The 14992-nt window shown below is 45.0% G+C and overlaps 2 protein-coding genes across 5 annotated transcripts in view; one reads left to right on the top strand and one right to left on the bottom strand.

Moving 5' to 3' along the window:
* Positions 1-14992, bottom strand: part of baiap2b (BAR/IMD domain containing adaptor protein 2b) — a 53808-nt gene that overhangs the window by 7949 nt on the left and 30867 nt on the right. For 3 of the 4 annotated variants that reach the window (XM_034570182.1, XM_034570181.1, XM_034570184.1), the window contains 7 exons: positions 14405-14416; positions 13713-13774; positions 11920-11991; positions 10311-10448; positions 4131-4283; positions 1672-1908; positions 534-738 (listed from right to left, as the gene is read on the bottom strand). In XM_034570182.1, coding sequence (XP_034426073.1) covers positions 534-738; positions 1672-1908; positions 4131-4283; positions 10311-10448; positions 11920-11991; positions 13713-13774; positions 14405-14416 — 879 coding nt within the window. The remainder of the gene's footprint in view (positions 1-533; positions 739-1671; positions 1909-4130; positions 4284-10310; positions 10449-11919; positions 11992-13712; positions 13775-14404; positions 14417-14992) is intronic. The other variant, XM_034570183.1, reaches the window with a different exon arrangement.
* Positions 1-14992, top strand: part of aatkb (apoptosis-associated tyrosine kinase b) — a 62759-nt gene that overhangs the window by 46087 nt on the left and 1680 nt on the right. The window lies entirely within an intron of this gene.

Here is a 14992-nt window from a genome sequence, read left to right as displayed (position 1 = left end):
AGCCTGCTTCTTATTAAAAGTGCACAGGTTGTGTGTTACATCCAATACAGAACCTGATCCGTGACGTGTTATCGGATCAGGTTGTGAAGGTTGACAGTGATTTTACACATTCACTCGAACACAGCATCATAAACTCGTCCAGGGCAAAAAGGCTCATTTCAAATAAAAGCTCAGTTCAGTTCGAGTTGGGTCTGTTTGCTGAGCAGCTCCAGTTCCATTCTGCTGGTGGATCATCTCTGAGAACAGAGGCTGCAGACTGAGGCTGAAGACTGAGATGAAGGATGTTCGGTGAGAACAAAACAATGAGCTAAAAGAGGCTGAAGAGCTGCCGAGGAGGTTACGTTTTCACCCACGTCTGTTCACTGGTCGGTTTGTTTACTGGTTTATTCGTCAGCGGGATTACGCAACAACTACTTGACAGATTTCCACCAGACTTGGAGGCAGGAAGGAGGCGTGGCCTTGGATGGACACAGTAGAGTTAGGTGCTGATGCAGGTGAAGGGATGATGCAGGACTTTATCCATCCATACTTACTCAGCGTGGTCTTGCTCTTGGCGGGGGCGGCCTTGCGCACAGGCAGGGTGTTGGAGTAGACCTCCCCCCCGTGCCGCTGGGTCTGGGGCGAGGCTTTGCCCTGGGCCACTTTGCCCTCCATCCACTGCTGGTAGTCTTCTCCTCCGTGGGCGCCGGCCGAGCCGTTCATCACCGGCATCCCGGCCTCCACTCCGCCCATCAGCCTCTGCAAAGAGAAGACATTTGCATAGAGGCAATTAAAACACTGCAGAAAGTATTTCTCTCCTGTTACCTAACATCCAGCAGCTCGTTAACATTAACGCTGGAGAGTGGATGTGGGTCAGGAAATGCTGATTAATAAAAAAAAAAAAGAATGTTTGAAGATAAACATATGGAATCATAACTGGGCGACTGCAGAGAATTTCAAAGTGCGTTTAATCTGCAAACATGAAACTGAATCTGCACCAGTTTTCTTTTAGAAGCTCACACACTGAGACGCGCTTTCATGTGAATCTTCAAGTAAATGCAGTGAGCAGGCCTGCAGGAGGAAGAGGAGGAGGAGGAGGAGGAAGAGGAGGAGCAGGAGGAGGAGGAGGAGCCGGAGGAGGAGGGGGGGGAGAGGAGGAGGAGGAGGAGGAGGAGGAGCAGGAGGAGGGGGGGGAGAGCCAGAGGATGTGAGGAATTTAAGCTTCTTCTGTGCAACAAGCTAATTAACGTGGTTCACTAATGATTTCATTTGCATTCATGCAGTTTCCTGAGGATGCTTCCATCACGCAGCCGCCACATCCAGGGAGGACCCCCCCGTCGACCCACTGCAGGTCCTCATTAGGTCTGATTAGACAACACTCACCTGTGTTTGTGTTTCTTTCTATCAGAGTCTTACACTTGGACACTGGAGACATCTTTAAAAAATGGGTATAATTTCTAACTGAGGATATTCAGGCTTCACTTCTCACCTTCTTGAGAACTCTTTAGGGATAAAACTGATTCTAAGATTAATATGCTTAAAACTAAGATTTAGGAATTAATGTCAATAATGATCATCACCATGTGTATCAAGCATTCAGAAAAACATCTTTGAACAGTGACATGTTAATGCAGCATAAAGACCCAGGACGACTCCAGCTGCTGTTCTCAATAGAACAAGAGAGAAACCGACCTGCTGTCCCATTCCCCCACTGGCCCTGAACGCTGCCAGCTCCGGAGGCACCGGCAGGGGTTTAGCACCGGGGATGGACTCCACGATGGACATGCCTGGATGGAGAGCACCGGGCGCCATGCTGCCCACCATGCCGCTCATCTGCTGCGCCAGAAACATGGCGCGATCTGGCAGCTTGTTGGGCTCGGCACACGCCTGCTGCCACATCGGGATCTTCTGAGATAAAAGCTCCTTTCCCTGCAGGAGGGAGGGAAGAGGGGGGGGGGAACAAATTCATAAAAAGTTAAAGTTCTCAATGCGACAGAGCGGATACATCTTTTACTTCTTCACTAAATTAATTCAGCCCAAAATCACTTTGAAATCTATTAACTAGTTTTCAGATGTTCTGGGGAAAAAAAAAAATCAGGTAATTGAAAATATACTGTCGGGTCTCTGGTGAGCTCCAGAGGTAAAGCTGCTGAAAACGCTGGATAGATTTTCCCAATGGACGTCAACATTATTCACATTTAGCAGAAACATCCAGTGGCTGACGGGAGGAGAGGATGAGGGAGAGGGAGACGAGGGGGAACAGGAAGTAGATGCACAAGAGACAGGAAGAGAGAGAGAGAGCGAGAGCGAGAGAGAGAGAGAGAGACCAACGCTCCAGGTTCAGAAGCTCTCAGCCGCCGCTCCACGGGCTGAGCTACACCCCCCCCCCCCCATACATTATACAGCAGAGCAGTTACATAAAGATACTTTTCATTTGCATTCATCATCCGATCCATGAATATTGGAAGGACACCGAGGGGAATGTGGCGTTCTGATAGTTTTAACTCCAGCAGGCTGGTGTGGAGGATAATCACAGTGCAGCTCCAAGGTTGTCTGGCCCTGCTGAGTGTGTGTGGGCCGCGGCGTCAGGTGTCAGGTGTGGGCGGGATGATCAGATATATTAACACATACACAAACACAAGAGTACAGCGACCACAAAGAGAGAGCAACAGATGAAACGTTGTGTTACCGAGCTCCCAAAGTTATGCGTGAAGTTTATTAACTCTAACGAGGAGGTTGTGTTTTCACCTCATTTGTTTGTTTGTCAGAAAACAGAAATACTTCAAGTCGGCTTATCGTGAAACTTGGCTGGATCCTGACAAAGAGGCAGAGCCAGGATTCGTGTTTGGCTTCTCCAACATTGTGCGATCGGGTGTTTTTTGATACTTTTGCAGATTTACCAGGGATTCATACATATTTAGTCTTCTCCTGGGAATCTGCATTACTATGAATGTGTGAGTGTGTCCTGCTGCTGGTGGAACCACGAGTCTCCACAGCCTCGGCTGGCCCTTTGGAATACGGTCGGTGAAGATGGTCAGTGTCGTCACCGTGTGATGATTAAATCAAAGGTGATTTAATCAGCTCATTATACGCAAATCAGGAGAAACGTCTCAATTCATTTCCTGTTGATTGACTAAGCTGCTGTAAACACTACAGAGGGATCCTAGTTATATTAGAGATTCATCACTTAGCATCATTCATAACACTAATATTCATTATGAAAGGTTTATTGTAATGATGCTGAAAACACTTTCTGATCATTTAAATTGAACTGAACTTTGTTTTTTTACAGAAACAACCGAAGCAAAGATCCAACAACCATCGAACAACATGAATCCTCTTTACAATTCAACCTTTTGATTCTACAAGCAACTAAAACATCAAATCTTCCCACTGGACGAGCTGGAATCAGAAAACTGAAACAATTAATAACTTCAATAAAAGCCACGATTTGTCTGATGTGATTAATTCTATTCCAGAATGGAGTGTGATTCATCGACACTAACTCAGTCTCTCTCTGCTGCTGATGCATCTTCACAGCAGCAGTTTGTGTTGTGAGCTTCCTCCGGCCGTCACGCGCTCATTCAGACACTTTCACAGCGAGTCTGAACTGAGTGTTCTCACAGAAGTAGGTCAGCCTCCCCACCTCCCCCTTCACCCGCCTCCTCACCCACTCATCCTCCACCTCTCCTTCATCCGTCCGGCCGCTCTCACTTTACCACTTCACATGTCCCCGGTGAGAGGGAGTGAGAGGTGGGAGAGAGAAGCTCTGATGATATTAAAAAACTCAAAACTCCAGACTTTCCAAAGTGAGGTGACTTCAAGACAGAGTCGGACACTTGTGGTCGTTTCATGAATGAAAAAACAGAGTCACAGTTTTGTTTGGGACAGAAAGATGAGATGAAAGATGTGAGAATTTTACAGGTGTGATATATTATATATAATCTGTATACCTTCTTTATAAAACTGCCAGTTTAGGGTTAGGGTTAGATATTGATACACCTCCATTAGTAATCAGTTTACATTTGCTCCGTCCTTTATCTCTTCCTCTTGTCCTTTGAGTCACGGTCATGCCACCCACTGGTGTAATCTGACATGACGTATCTGACCACCAGCAGAGGAACAGACGTGTCGGTGTGGTTCCTCCTCACCTTGTTGTGGTAGACGCTGCTGGTCTTGGCCACAGCACACTGACGGTCCACCAGGAAGCAGTACCTCCTCCGCTCCTCCGACAGAGCGTGCTTGTAGCCCTCGGCGATGTAGTTGTCCAGGTCGCTCTGTTTGTTGCTGATGGCCTCGACGTACTGGGGAGAGGAAGAGAGAAGATGAGGTGACGCGGCAGCAGCAGGTGTCTGTCGGGACGTTGTCTCACCGGTCGGTTTGAGAGCAGGACGCCACAAAACAGGACAAAACCTAAACCACAGTCAAACACGTCAAATTCACTTTAAATCAAGTTTACTTTGTGATTCATAAAGCGTTAAAATGACATTTGAAACATTCGACAGCAACATGAAACCTTGATTTCAGCAGATAATGGACTGTGCTGCACTTAGCACTTGACATATAAAGAGTCAGACAAATGGTTTGTCGTCTGTTACGTGATCGTAGCGTCTGGGTTTCTGAACTTCAGATGAATTGTGTCCTGTCTTTTAAACCCATTCACCCTCCGTCCCTCCATCCACTCAGCTCACTTGAGTCCTGGACCAGACTCTGTCCTCAGGTTCACTTGTATAACAGAGAGCGTCTGAAGATTCCCACAGTGTCATGTAATGTGCAGCAGCATTCTGCCGGTGCCAGACAGCGCAGAGCTCCAGCACGAGGTGTTAATGATGGAGGCAGAGAGGCAGCAGCCTACGCAGCGGCATGAGACTGGCTGGTCAAACAAGCACCACCGCAGATACATAGACACACTGCCGATGACAAACTGATTTGAAATGAGACGGAAGAAGTTACTTAACGCTTTTCTATAACCACCATCACACGTTGAGCATCACCACATGTGATGATTAGATCATTAATGAGGCCGTTTCATGAAGCCACTGGAAAATATTTCTGCCTCCGCAAAACAAACTGACATTAACATTTAAACTGCATTGAATTAAGGAGCCAATCTGTGATCTTGAACCAAATGAGAGAGGAAGCAGTTTCTATTTCCGCGTTAAATTCTTTAGAGAAAAGACTTAATTTAAACTTTACCTCGGGGCCTGTATCCAAACAGCTTCAGCTCAGTCTGTCAGTGTGTGTTAAACACTCACTGTCCATAACCTCTTCAGGCAAAGTGAGAGGGAGACGACATCCGTCCAATGATCTACTGTCTCTGCAGCTCAGTAATTAACCTAATGGTCCAGGATTGACAGGGAAGACGAGACACCGCAGGAGACACCAGCAATTAATGTCATCCCTTCGTCCTTCTACACAGACGGATGAGGGACGAGGGCAAGAAATAGGAAATGTAAAGAAACTGAGTCATGAAGATCCAGATTTTCTAATAATGAAATTATTCAATTATTTCATTGGTTCAGTCAGGGGATATTTACATTTCTATTTTATTTAGACTATTTTAAAATCCAAATGATACTACTTACTTTTACGTTATGATAAACTGATGCTTTAATAAGACAAAATGCTCTTATTTTTCCTATTTTAGCATAAAATGTATAAAATAAAAACTGTTTTTGTTAATAGTAGTTGTTCCCTTTGGTTACATCTAATTGGAGGTTCATAGTTTATCAGTCTTATTTTATCACTAATTAATCAGCTAATCAACACATTTTTCTCAGGAAATAAAACTTAAGACCAATTATTTTCAGTATTTTAGTTTTGACAGATAATTAAGGACGAAAAACAACATGATCTCATTTCAGTTCCTCCTCACACTCTTCTACAATCTAACGTAGGTTTCACTGGGGTCCAAATTAAATGTTAATCTATGGTTGAGCCACAGAGTCAAATACATTCTGTCATTCATGACTAAACGATTCCATCAAATCCAAACACAAGGGGAAGATGAGTGAAAGGAAACCGTCATCATCTGCCTGAATAACAATGTAAAAGAAGTGAAGGTGTTTGACGTGGGCGCACCGAGGCTGAACACGCACTGATCCCCCACAGAGAAACTTCACATGGTGATCAGCTGCAGAGGACAATGAAGGCCACAGATGAGTCATGCAAACAGCGGAGGAGGTAAAACGTTCAGGTAGCAAGAGAAAAACACACAGCGAGCGACTGGTGATCAGATTCAGACGAGCATGTCCGAGGTCGGGGGGGCAACACGATGGAGCTGTCAATCAACAGAGCCTGAGTGACAGGCAGGCAGCGAGACGGGGGAGACGGGGGAGGGAGAAACTGCCGGAGGAGTCAGACTCGGTGGTTCTGAGAGCAGGTTGCAGATACACGTAAGAAGGAAACCGAGTCGTTCTCTTACAGTCGTGATTATTCAACCTGACTGGAGTGAGAGCTTCAAACAAAGAAGACAACTAGAAAGCAGAAGCTGTCCAACCCGTCTCCTTAACCCCCGAGCACAACGTCCTCTTCACCTGGAATCAGACCTGACGTCATCTGGTCCCAGTGAAAAGATAATAAGCAGAATTTAAAGTCACAAATCAGAATTTCAACCATTTAATAATTAAATAATTTGCTTTCACATTTCTCCTGACATTCAGCCATGTTCATGCTGGTACATACCTTTGTTTATGTACCAGCGTGAACATGTATGTAGGCCAGGAGAGTTTGTTATCGCTCTATGTCCCAGGAGAACTCAGATACTTATACATTAGTAGATTTATGCACAGCAGCTCAGTTCCTGCTCCATTGTCGAAGCAGCTTGGTTACATCAGGCAGTATGTGGGTGTTTGCATGTTGCCATCGCGCTCAGACACCTAATTAGATTCCAGCTGCCTTTCATGCCGCTGCCAATCAGCGGCGCTTCGCCTGAAGCACAAAATATAAAATGGGGCCAGAAGCCGCTCCTGGTTTCTGCTGACGCGAAACACCATCAGCATTTCAGACGTGTGCGGGGAGGGAGAGCGCGTGCGGCCAGCGTTTATTGACCCGTTGCATTTTAAAGATGTTCTGCACGGCTGCTTCTCTGGCTGCAGGGGCTCTGCCCTCATGCACTGATATCTGAAACTGACAGTGAAATAGAAACTGCAGAAAAGATGAAAGTAATAACAGACAATTGAGTTAACGGGCTCCAAAACTCCAAGTCAGCTCTGAAAGAATGGATCTCGGGATGAAATGGATTTTGCAGCTTCTGGCCTGATTCCAGTCATAATGTTTACAGGGAGCATGTCTATGACTCATCTCAGCTGCAGGGACATTTCTATACTTTTCTATATGGACAGAACCTGTAGATTGATTTTATGGGATAATGATTTTAAAGAGGCAGAGCTTTGGTTGTCAGGGTTCATCTGGAAACAGCTGCTACTTGTTGAAATGTTCCTCAAACAGGCAGAAACAATACATTAGTCAGATTTCTCAGTACTTCTCATGTTTATTTATAAAAAATTCATGATTATTGTGCCGTTGCCTTGTGCAGATTAATTCATGATGTGTGGCTAATGGCCTCTGAGTGGGCACAGCTTGTTTATTCTCTTTCTTGTGACAGGTTTTTAGTGGGACCATTTCTTGGAATGTTTTGTGCCTTTTAAATAATTTACAGATCAAACCTCGGGCAATTAAAGTTGATGACAGGAGCATAAAGAGTCCGATGACATCTGTGTGCGATTTACTGAGGAAGAACCGAGTCATCTCAGGAAGTCGAATGAATTATAGTTAGTTTGGGGACAAGTTGCTCGTTCCAGCTGATCTTCATCACACTTCTCTTTTCCTCACTTCATCCCTTGTTTCTGTCAAGCAGCACTTCTCCATTGTTCCTTTGACACAAACAGCTCTTGTGTCATGAAGTGTTCTCGCCTCCTCTGATCTCATCCCGTTAAATATGTGTCAAACCTGTTGTTTTACATTAGTTTCACGCACAGCAGGATATTCTGGCTTCCTCTGCACCGTCACATGATAACTGTGTGTTTGATTGGTGTTACTACTCTGAGCTCACGTGTAGGGAACCACGAAGGGAAATGAAATGTTAAAATCATTTGCTGTGTTGTTTTCCTTTGAAGAAGCAGTTTATATAAATATATTATAAATAAATGCAGATACAGAGAGATCTCTGGTACTTCAACAAGAGAAGTTACAATGATTCTCATCTTCTGCTCCACTGATCTTCCTGGGACCCCAACATGGAAACCACTGACTTTATATCCACATCACTTCACTATTTCAGCACTAATCACAATGTCTGGAGTCAATAGTGTCTGAATTCTTCCTCATCACAGAATCAGAAGTGTGATGTGATTCATCAGACTGTACATTGTGCTCAGACAGAAGCTCAGTGTTTTGTTTTAAAGTTGGACAATGGAGGGAAGCATGAAGAGAGAGAGAGTCACGGCCTCATTGGGACTAAATAAGCAACAAACACGCCGTCGGCCATACGTACACATGCACGTGTTGACTCTGGATCAAAACGGCCTTCCTCCTAAACAGACATTTCTGTGCCTCTTGCAGTCTGAAGAACAAAAAACTCTTCAACTTAATCCCACGTTCTTTGGCCCAGAGTTGAACTTTCAACTAGAATTCACTGCATTTTCTAAACAACAGTCTGAGGTGTCTGAGGAAACAGACGAAGACGAGTGAAAGAGAGTCTAACTGGAGGTAATTAAGACAAACACACACTTGTGTGTCAGATTTTGGACAGGGGGGTATCAGCTACCGGGGGGGGGGGGGGGGGCTGCAGGACTTTGGGGCTGAATGTTCCTGCGCTGCTCCTCCTCCTCCTCCTCGCTCCCGGATCGATTTTTGTAACGACCGGCCCAGCCGCCCCCTTTCCTGCTCCACCAGCCATCCATCACAGCAACACTAACAATTACACAATAATTACCTCCTCTGCTGCTCCTCCAAGGCAGCGCGGGGCGACGGCCTCCGCCTCGGGAAGTGCTGCACAATTAGCCATTAACCCCTGACACCATGTTTTCTCTGCATCGCAGTGATGAGTTCAAACCACAGCTCTGGCCACAGGTTCAGAGGAGCTGTGTCTCAGCTCCTTCCTGTGTGTAGTTCTATTATTGTGTCTAATTACCTCCTATGTTTGGTCTGCGTTTGGTTGCAGGATTATTTCCATGAGGTGTAGTGGGAGTGTGGGTTAAAACCAGTCTATGGGTAAAACCAGAGGAAGAACTGATTACAGGTTCACTTTCTTTCACATCGAGATGGGAGGTTTTCAACATTTACTTTGATTCCTCAGTGTGTGTCTGCAATATGGTGCAGAATAAAAACAATAACATACGCTACAGTTGCCTGCACACACACACAGACACACACAAACAATATAAAAGATAGAAAACACAAAACTCCTCTGGCCTCCTTATGCTCCTGATTGAGCAGCTTGGCTGCAGCGTCTCCTGTGCAGGTTATGTAAGCGGCCCGCCCACCATGTGTCCCCACTACACCTACAGGCCGGGGCACAGAGACGTGCTCCGTCTCCTCACGCCTCTGCTGCAGCAGCAACATGGAGAACAACTCCTCACTCAACTCATTCTCCTGCCCGACATATCAGAAACTAATATCACGAAGAGCAGCCACTGATGAAACCATGAACGTTATGGGAGCACGTTGGCAGAGCTACACAGTAAATGTAGTGAAACTTGGATTAAACACTAATAATGTACTTTTTAATAACTGTATGAGGTTTCTGATATTTTCATATGAGGTAACAATCAAATCTTAAATCAGTTCTTTGCTTGTGGCTGCAGCCGGCTCCTTGTGTCCTGTTCGACAGTGAGCTCGAGTCAGAGCCTTCTCCATTTCCCTCCCTGTGAAGAAGCTCGCTGACTGCGTGCGCCCAGTGGGGGGTCCCATCCCGTTCAGCTCAGCACGTCCTATCCCATCAGCACCAGCAGCAGTCACGGATTACCAGCTGCACTGAAGCTCAAATCCCATCAGGAGGAGGGGAAAGCATCTGAAAGCCAGCTCCACGTGGAGCAGAGTGTGTGGTGTATACAGACGACTCAGCATGGGGTCACTCAAGGTCTGCGTAGGGGATCCAGGCCCCGACTTTACTGAACTGGATTAATTAAATTAATTTTCTGCAGAGGCTGAGGTTATCATCCACATACGGGCTGAATGGGATCATATGTTCATTGCCCCAGCGGCTGGAGCCATGTCCTGTGTTTTGAACCAGTGGTCCTCAGCTGGTCCTACAGGTAACTGGTCCACAGAGGAGTCACTAAACCAGAGAAGCACCAGGATCTACATGTTTCAGTGACACACACACTGACCTGCATCTCCTTGTCTCCGTACTTCGAGGGGTGTTTGCTGCCCTGGCTCTTCCGGCGCAGCTTCTTCAGCTCGGCCTGGCACTTCTCCAGACTCTCCCCTTTGCCCTTGTGCTCCGTCTGGTACTTCTTCAGCGCGGCCTGAGGGGGGCAGCACACAGTAAGCAGGGGGCACGCTGGCATGTGTCCACATCCACACAGGATCTTTTACACTGATGTACATTCATCTCAAACTGACAAGTGGTGCGCCTCTGATTTACTGCCTGATGACTGGGAAGCTGTAGGAGGGCGGAGCTGCAGTTCCACTTCCTCTCAGTGGTTTTTAATCTGTCCTCTCTGTCCGCAGCTGGTTCAAAGGTCAACATTGCTTTGGATTTATTGAAACTGCCCACAATTTATTGGATTTCAACTTTGCTAGAGCAGCTGAAAACCTTGCTAGCTTTCTTCAATTATAGTACGAATGACAAAGTTCTGACAATCATTGATTACATGTTTAAATTTATTTATTTATTTTCTACTCTTGTTTAAACTTTGCATATTCACAGCAGCCAAACTGTATCCCAGCATGCACTGGGTGCAGGGTACACTTCATATATATATATATATATATATATATATATATATATATATATATATATATATATATATATATATATATATATATATATATATATATATATATACATACACACCTCATATGTATGTGTTACATGTAACATACAACTTGAAAAGAAAATCATCAAATCACCGTAACAATCAGAATGACAATCATCAGTTTGATATATTCCCTCTTACAATGAAATATTGTTTGGGATTAAATCCAAACTTCACCATAAATTAATTTGTCTATTAAAATGTGTTTTTGTTTTTTTTTTGCAAACCTCTAGTTTCCACAGTCTGAGTCATGATTCACGAGGACGAGTGGGAAGTCATTTATGTAACTTGCTGCAGTGGTTTGGATGAAAGCCGGTGGGAAATTAATGAGAGCGCATTTTGTCTCTGGCCAATGATTTTATGAGAACATGGTTCATACTGCATCTGCATAACTTCACTGGCGTGAAGGACAGTAACACGGGGGGGGGGGGGGGGGGGGGGGATCTCCTTGAACTACAATGATAATGTTGGGTGCTTTAAAAAAAAAGGCATAAAATGACTGAAACAGGGAGAAATAAAACTGGAATTAATTAATCTCTAATTCTGTACATGAAGTCAGAACAGTTCTGAAAACAAGTTGCAGGTCGATCATTAGTGTAAAATGTATTTTGGGTCTTCGTATTACAGCTAGCATCTGTTAGCTTCCATTGCTGGAGCGAGTTTCTCTTTAGATCTATGTATACATTATTAACAAAGATAAAGAATAATGACTTTCATTAGCATGAGGCTACTGCCGCTATGACTCATGGGATCTGTAAAATAATGATCTTTCTTAAAACTGCATTAATTGATTATTTTAAGGAAGTAGATTAGCCTTAATTCATAATATCACATAATTATATATTAGAAAACAATTCTCCTTTTAGCTCTGGTTTGGTCTCTATCAGCACCGGAGAAAAGGATCTGTATATAAGATTTATATAATGTATTTAATTGTTGATGAAGAAACAGGTCTCACATTCAGGTAGCGTGCGTCCAGCTCCACCTTCTTCTCCAGCTCTGTGAGCAGCTCGTTGTGGAAAGACTTCAGCTGCAGAACACACACAAACCCTCAGAAACAACACAACACACAACAAACTAAACCTCACGCTGTCACACACTTAGCTGCAGCGGGTTATTAACAGGAATGTGACCCTGCAGCGCAAGAAGGAGGAATGTGTTCATTATTCTGAAATGTCACAACCAACAGAACGGAGACGATGTGAAATATGTTCAAACGTCAACTTGTGTGTGTGCATTTGTGTGAAGTCCACCAGTTGTGAATATTGTCTTGTTTGCATCCAGGGTCATATTCTGCACAACAATCTGCTAGAAATACATCACGTATTTAAATGATCATCAGAAAGAAATTCAAAAGCTCAGCGACCTCTCACTCTCTTTCTTTTCCTCTCATCCATGTGGGAGGAGAGAATATTTACTTAAACTTCTATCAGCAGGATGTTTGCTGAAAAAGCAGAAACTAAGGAAATTAGATTGTCAGGAGAACTGGAGTCAACGCCTGAGTTTCAGTGAAGAGGGAGGTCAGAACCGAGCCACAGGTCAGAACCGAGTGACAGGTCAGAACCAAGCCGGAGGTCAGAACCGAGCCACAGGTCAGAACCGAACCACAGGTCAGAACCGAGTGACAGGTCAGAACCAAGCCGGAGGTCAGAACCGAGCCACAGGTCAGAACCGAGCCACAGGTCAGAACCGAGTGACAGGTCAGAACCGAGCCACAGGTCAGAACCGAGCTACAGGTCAGGACCGAGCTACAGGTCAGAACCGAACCACAGGTCAGAACCGAGCCACAGGTCAGGACCGAGCTACAGGTCAGAACCGAACCACAGGTCAGAACCGAGCTACAGGTCAGAACCGAACCACAGGTCAGAACCGAGCCACAGGTCAGGACCGAGCTACAGGTCAGAACCGAACCACAGGTCAGAACCGAGCTGCAGGTCAGGACCGAGCTGCAGGTCAGAACTGAGTGACAGGTCAGAACCGAACCACAGGTCAGAACCGAGCTGCAGGTCAGGACCGAGCTACAGGTCAGAACCGAGCTGCAGGTCAGGACCGAGCTGCAGGTCAGAACCGAACCACAGGTCAGGACCGAGCTGCAGGTCAGGACCGAGCTGCAGGTCAGAACTGAGTGACAGGTCAGAACCGAACCACAGGTCAGGACCGAGCTGCAGGTCAGAACCGAACCACAGGTCAGGACCGAGCTGCAGGTCAGGACCGAGCCACAGGTCAGAACCGAGCTACAGGTCAGAACCGAGCTACAGGTCAGAACCGAGCATCAGAGTCTGTTTCATCCCTGGAGAATAAATACACATCTTCTCAAAGCCTAATTTGCAAATTGCACTGCTGAACTAAACATCCCTGCCCTGGATCGGTGACACCCATTACTCAAATGGACGAGGAGACAAGTTGAAATACTCTTTATAAGATACTTTGAACGGAGACGGAAGCTGATCCTCACGTCTTCTCTGAACCCACAGTTCCCTGCTAGTGTCGTAACTGAACAATTTGCCCAAAGGTCCGTTGCAGAACTAAATTGAAAAAGGATTTCAGTCTGTAATGGTTGTAATTTACAAGAGAAGATCAGTAAACCAGCCACATGGGAAGGCAAGCTGCTCAGAAAATAACAAATATAGTTCAATGATTTGTGGATCTCGCTGAGTATTAAATATTAAAATATATCTTGTGATGTGGAGACTCTAAAGAAACAGGCCAACAATCTGTTTGGTTCCACCACCACCACCACCACATGCTCACCATCTCCTCAAGCTGGATCTGGATCTGTCTGTGCACCTCAGCCATCTGAAAGAGCACCTCCCCTGCAGAGAGACAGAGAGGAGAGAGACAATACACAACAAGAGGGGGGGCGGGGGGGGAGAGAGAAGAAAGAGTCATATGATATCTCTCAGATATCTGCGAGCACCACATACTGTACATCGTGCAAAAGAAAGAGACCATGCAGGCACACAGGACAGATGAGAGAGAGGAGTATGGTGTCGAGGGACAAGGAGGAGGAGGAGGAGGAGGAGGAGGAGGAGGCCAAGGACAAGATGAAACATCTGTCGTGATGCTGATGAAGCAGACATGACTCAAAACAGTGACTAAATCAAAAGAACGTTCCAGAAATATGAAAAACAGACAGAATGGATGAAAACTCAAAGAGATAATCAGGAAATCTGCTAAAGATTTTAAATATCTAAACCAATAAGAAAGGTTTTAGTGGTAATAAACTCTAAAGTTAATAAATACACAGGAACAGTATGATGATCAAATCTTTATAAGGAATTTCATATTTGCATTAAGATGTGTTGAACGAAAACATAACAAGGGAAACACAAAAAAACAGAACCAAGAAAGAAGGTGAGAGTAAAAAATAAAGACAAACACAAAAGATAAGTAAAGGATGATTCATGCAGCCAGGGGGGTGCGTGTTGTTTTAAGATACCTACATGCTGCCTCTTCTGAATATGCAATGCGTTGTAAAAAACAAAAGGAACAAAAAGATCTAGTTTGAGCAAAGAACAGAGCGAAAGAGACCTGGAGAGACAGAGACAGATCAACTAGCCCGAGAAGAATGAGACACACGACAGGTTCTCACACAGAGAAACACTCAGAGTCTCCACTGAAACATCCACAGTCCACACTGGGTGAGTCTGAGAGAGCCGAACAGATCCTGGATCTGTTCTGCTCTCTCAGACTCACACAGTCCACACTGGGCGAGTCGGAGAGAGCAGAGCAGATCCTGGATCTGTCACACACACAGAAATACTGTAGGATTTTAACAGTACATAAAGGGATTTTTAGATTTTTGAATTTGTTAAAAGCTGAAACAGATATAAACGGCGAAAAATCTGAGCAACAACAGAAATTGTTTTGAGATCATTTAAGAACCATTTTATAATTCGTCCACCAGGTGACATGTTTACACTGTAAAACATACTTTACATCTTAAGTCACAATTAATTTATAACCAAATTATTAACATGTTTAAATCCAGTACGAGTCCAGCTCCAGTAGAAGCACCTGGACAATAAACT

Source organism: Hippoglossus hippoglossus, chromosome 19, assembly GCF_009819705.1.
Source record: "Hippoglossus hippoglossus isolate fHipHip1 chromosome 19, fHipHip1.pri, whole genome shotgun sequence".
NCBI lineage: Eukaryota > Metazoa > Chordata > Actinopteri > Pleuronectiformes > Pleuronectidae > Hippoglossus > Hippoglossus hippoglossus.
Note: the sequence above shows the minus strand (reverse complement) of the source record. Positions and strands in the feature narration are given on the sequence as shown.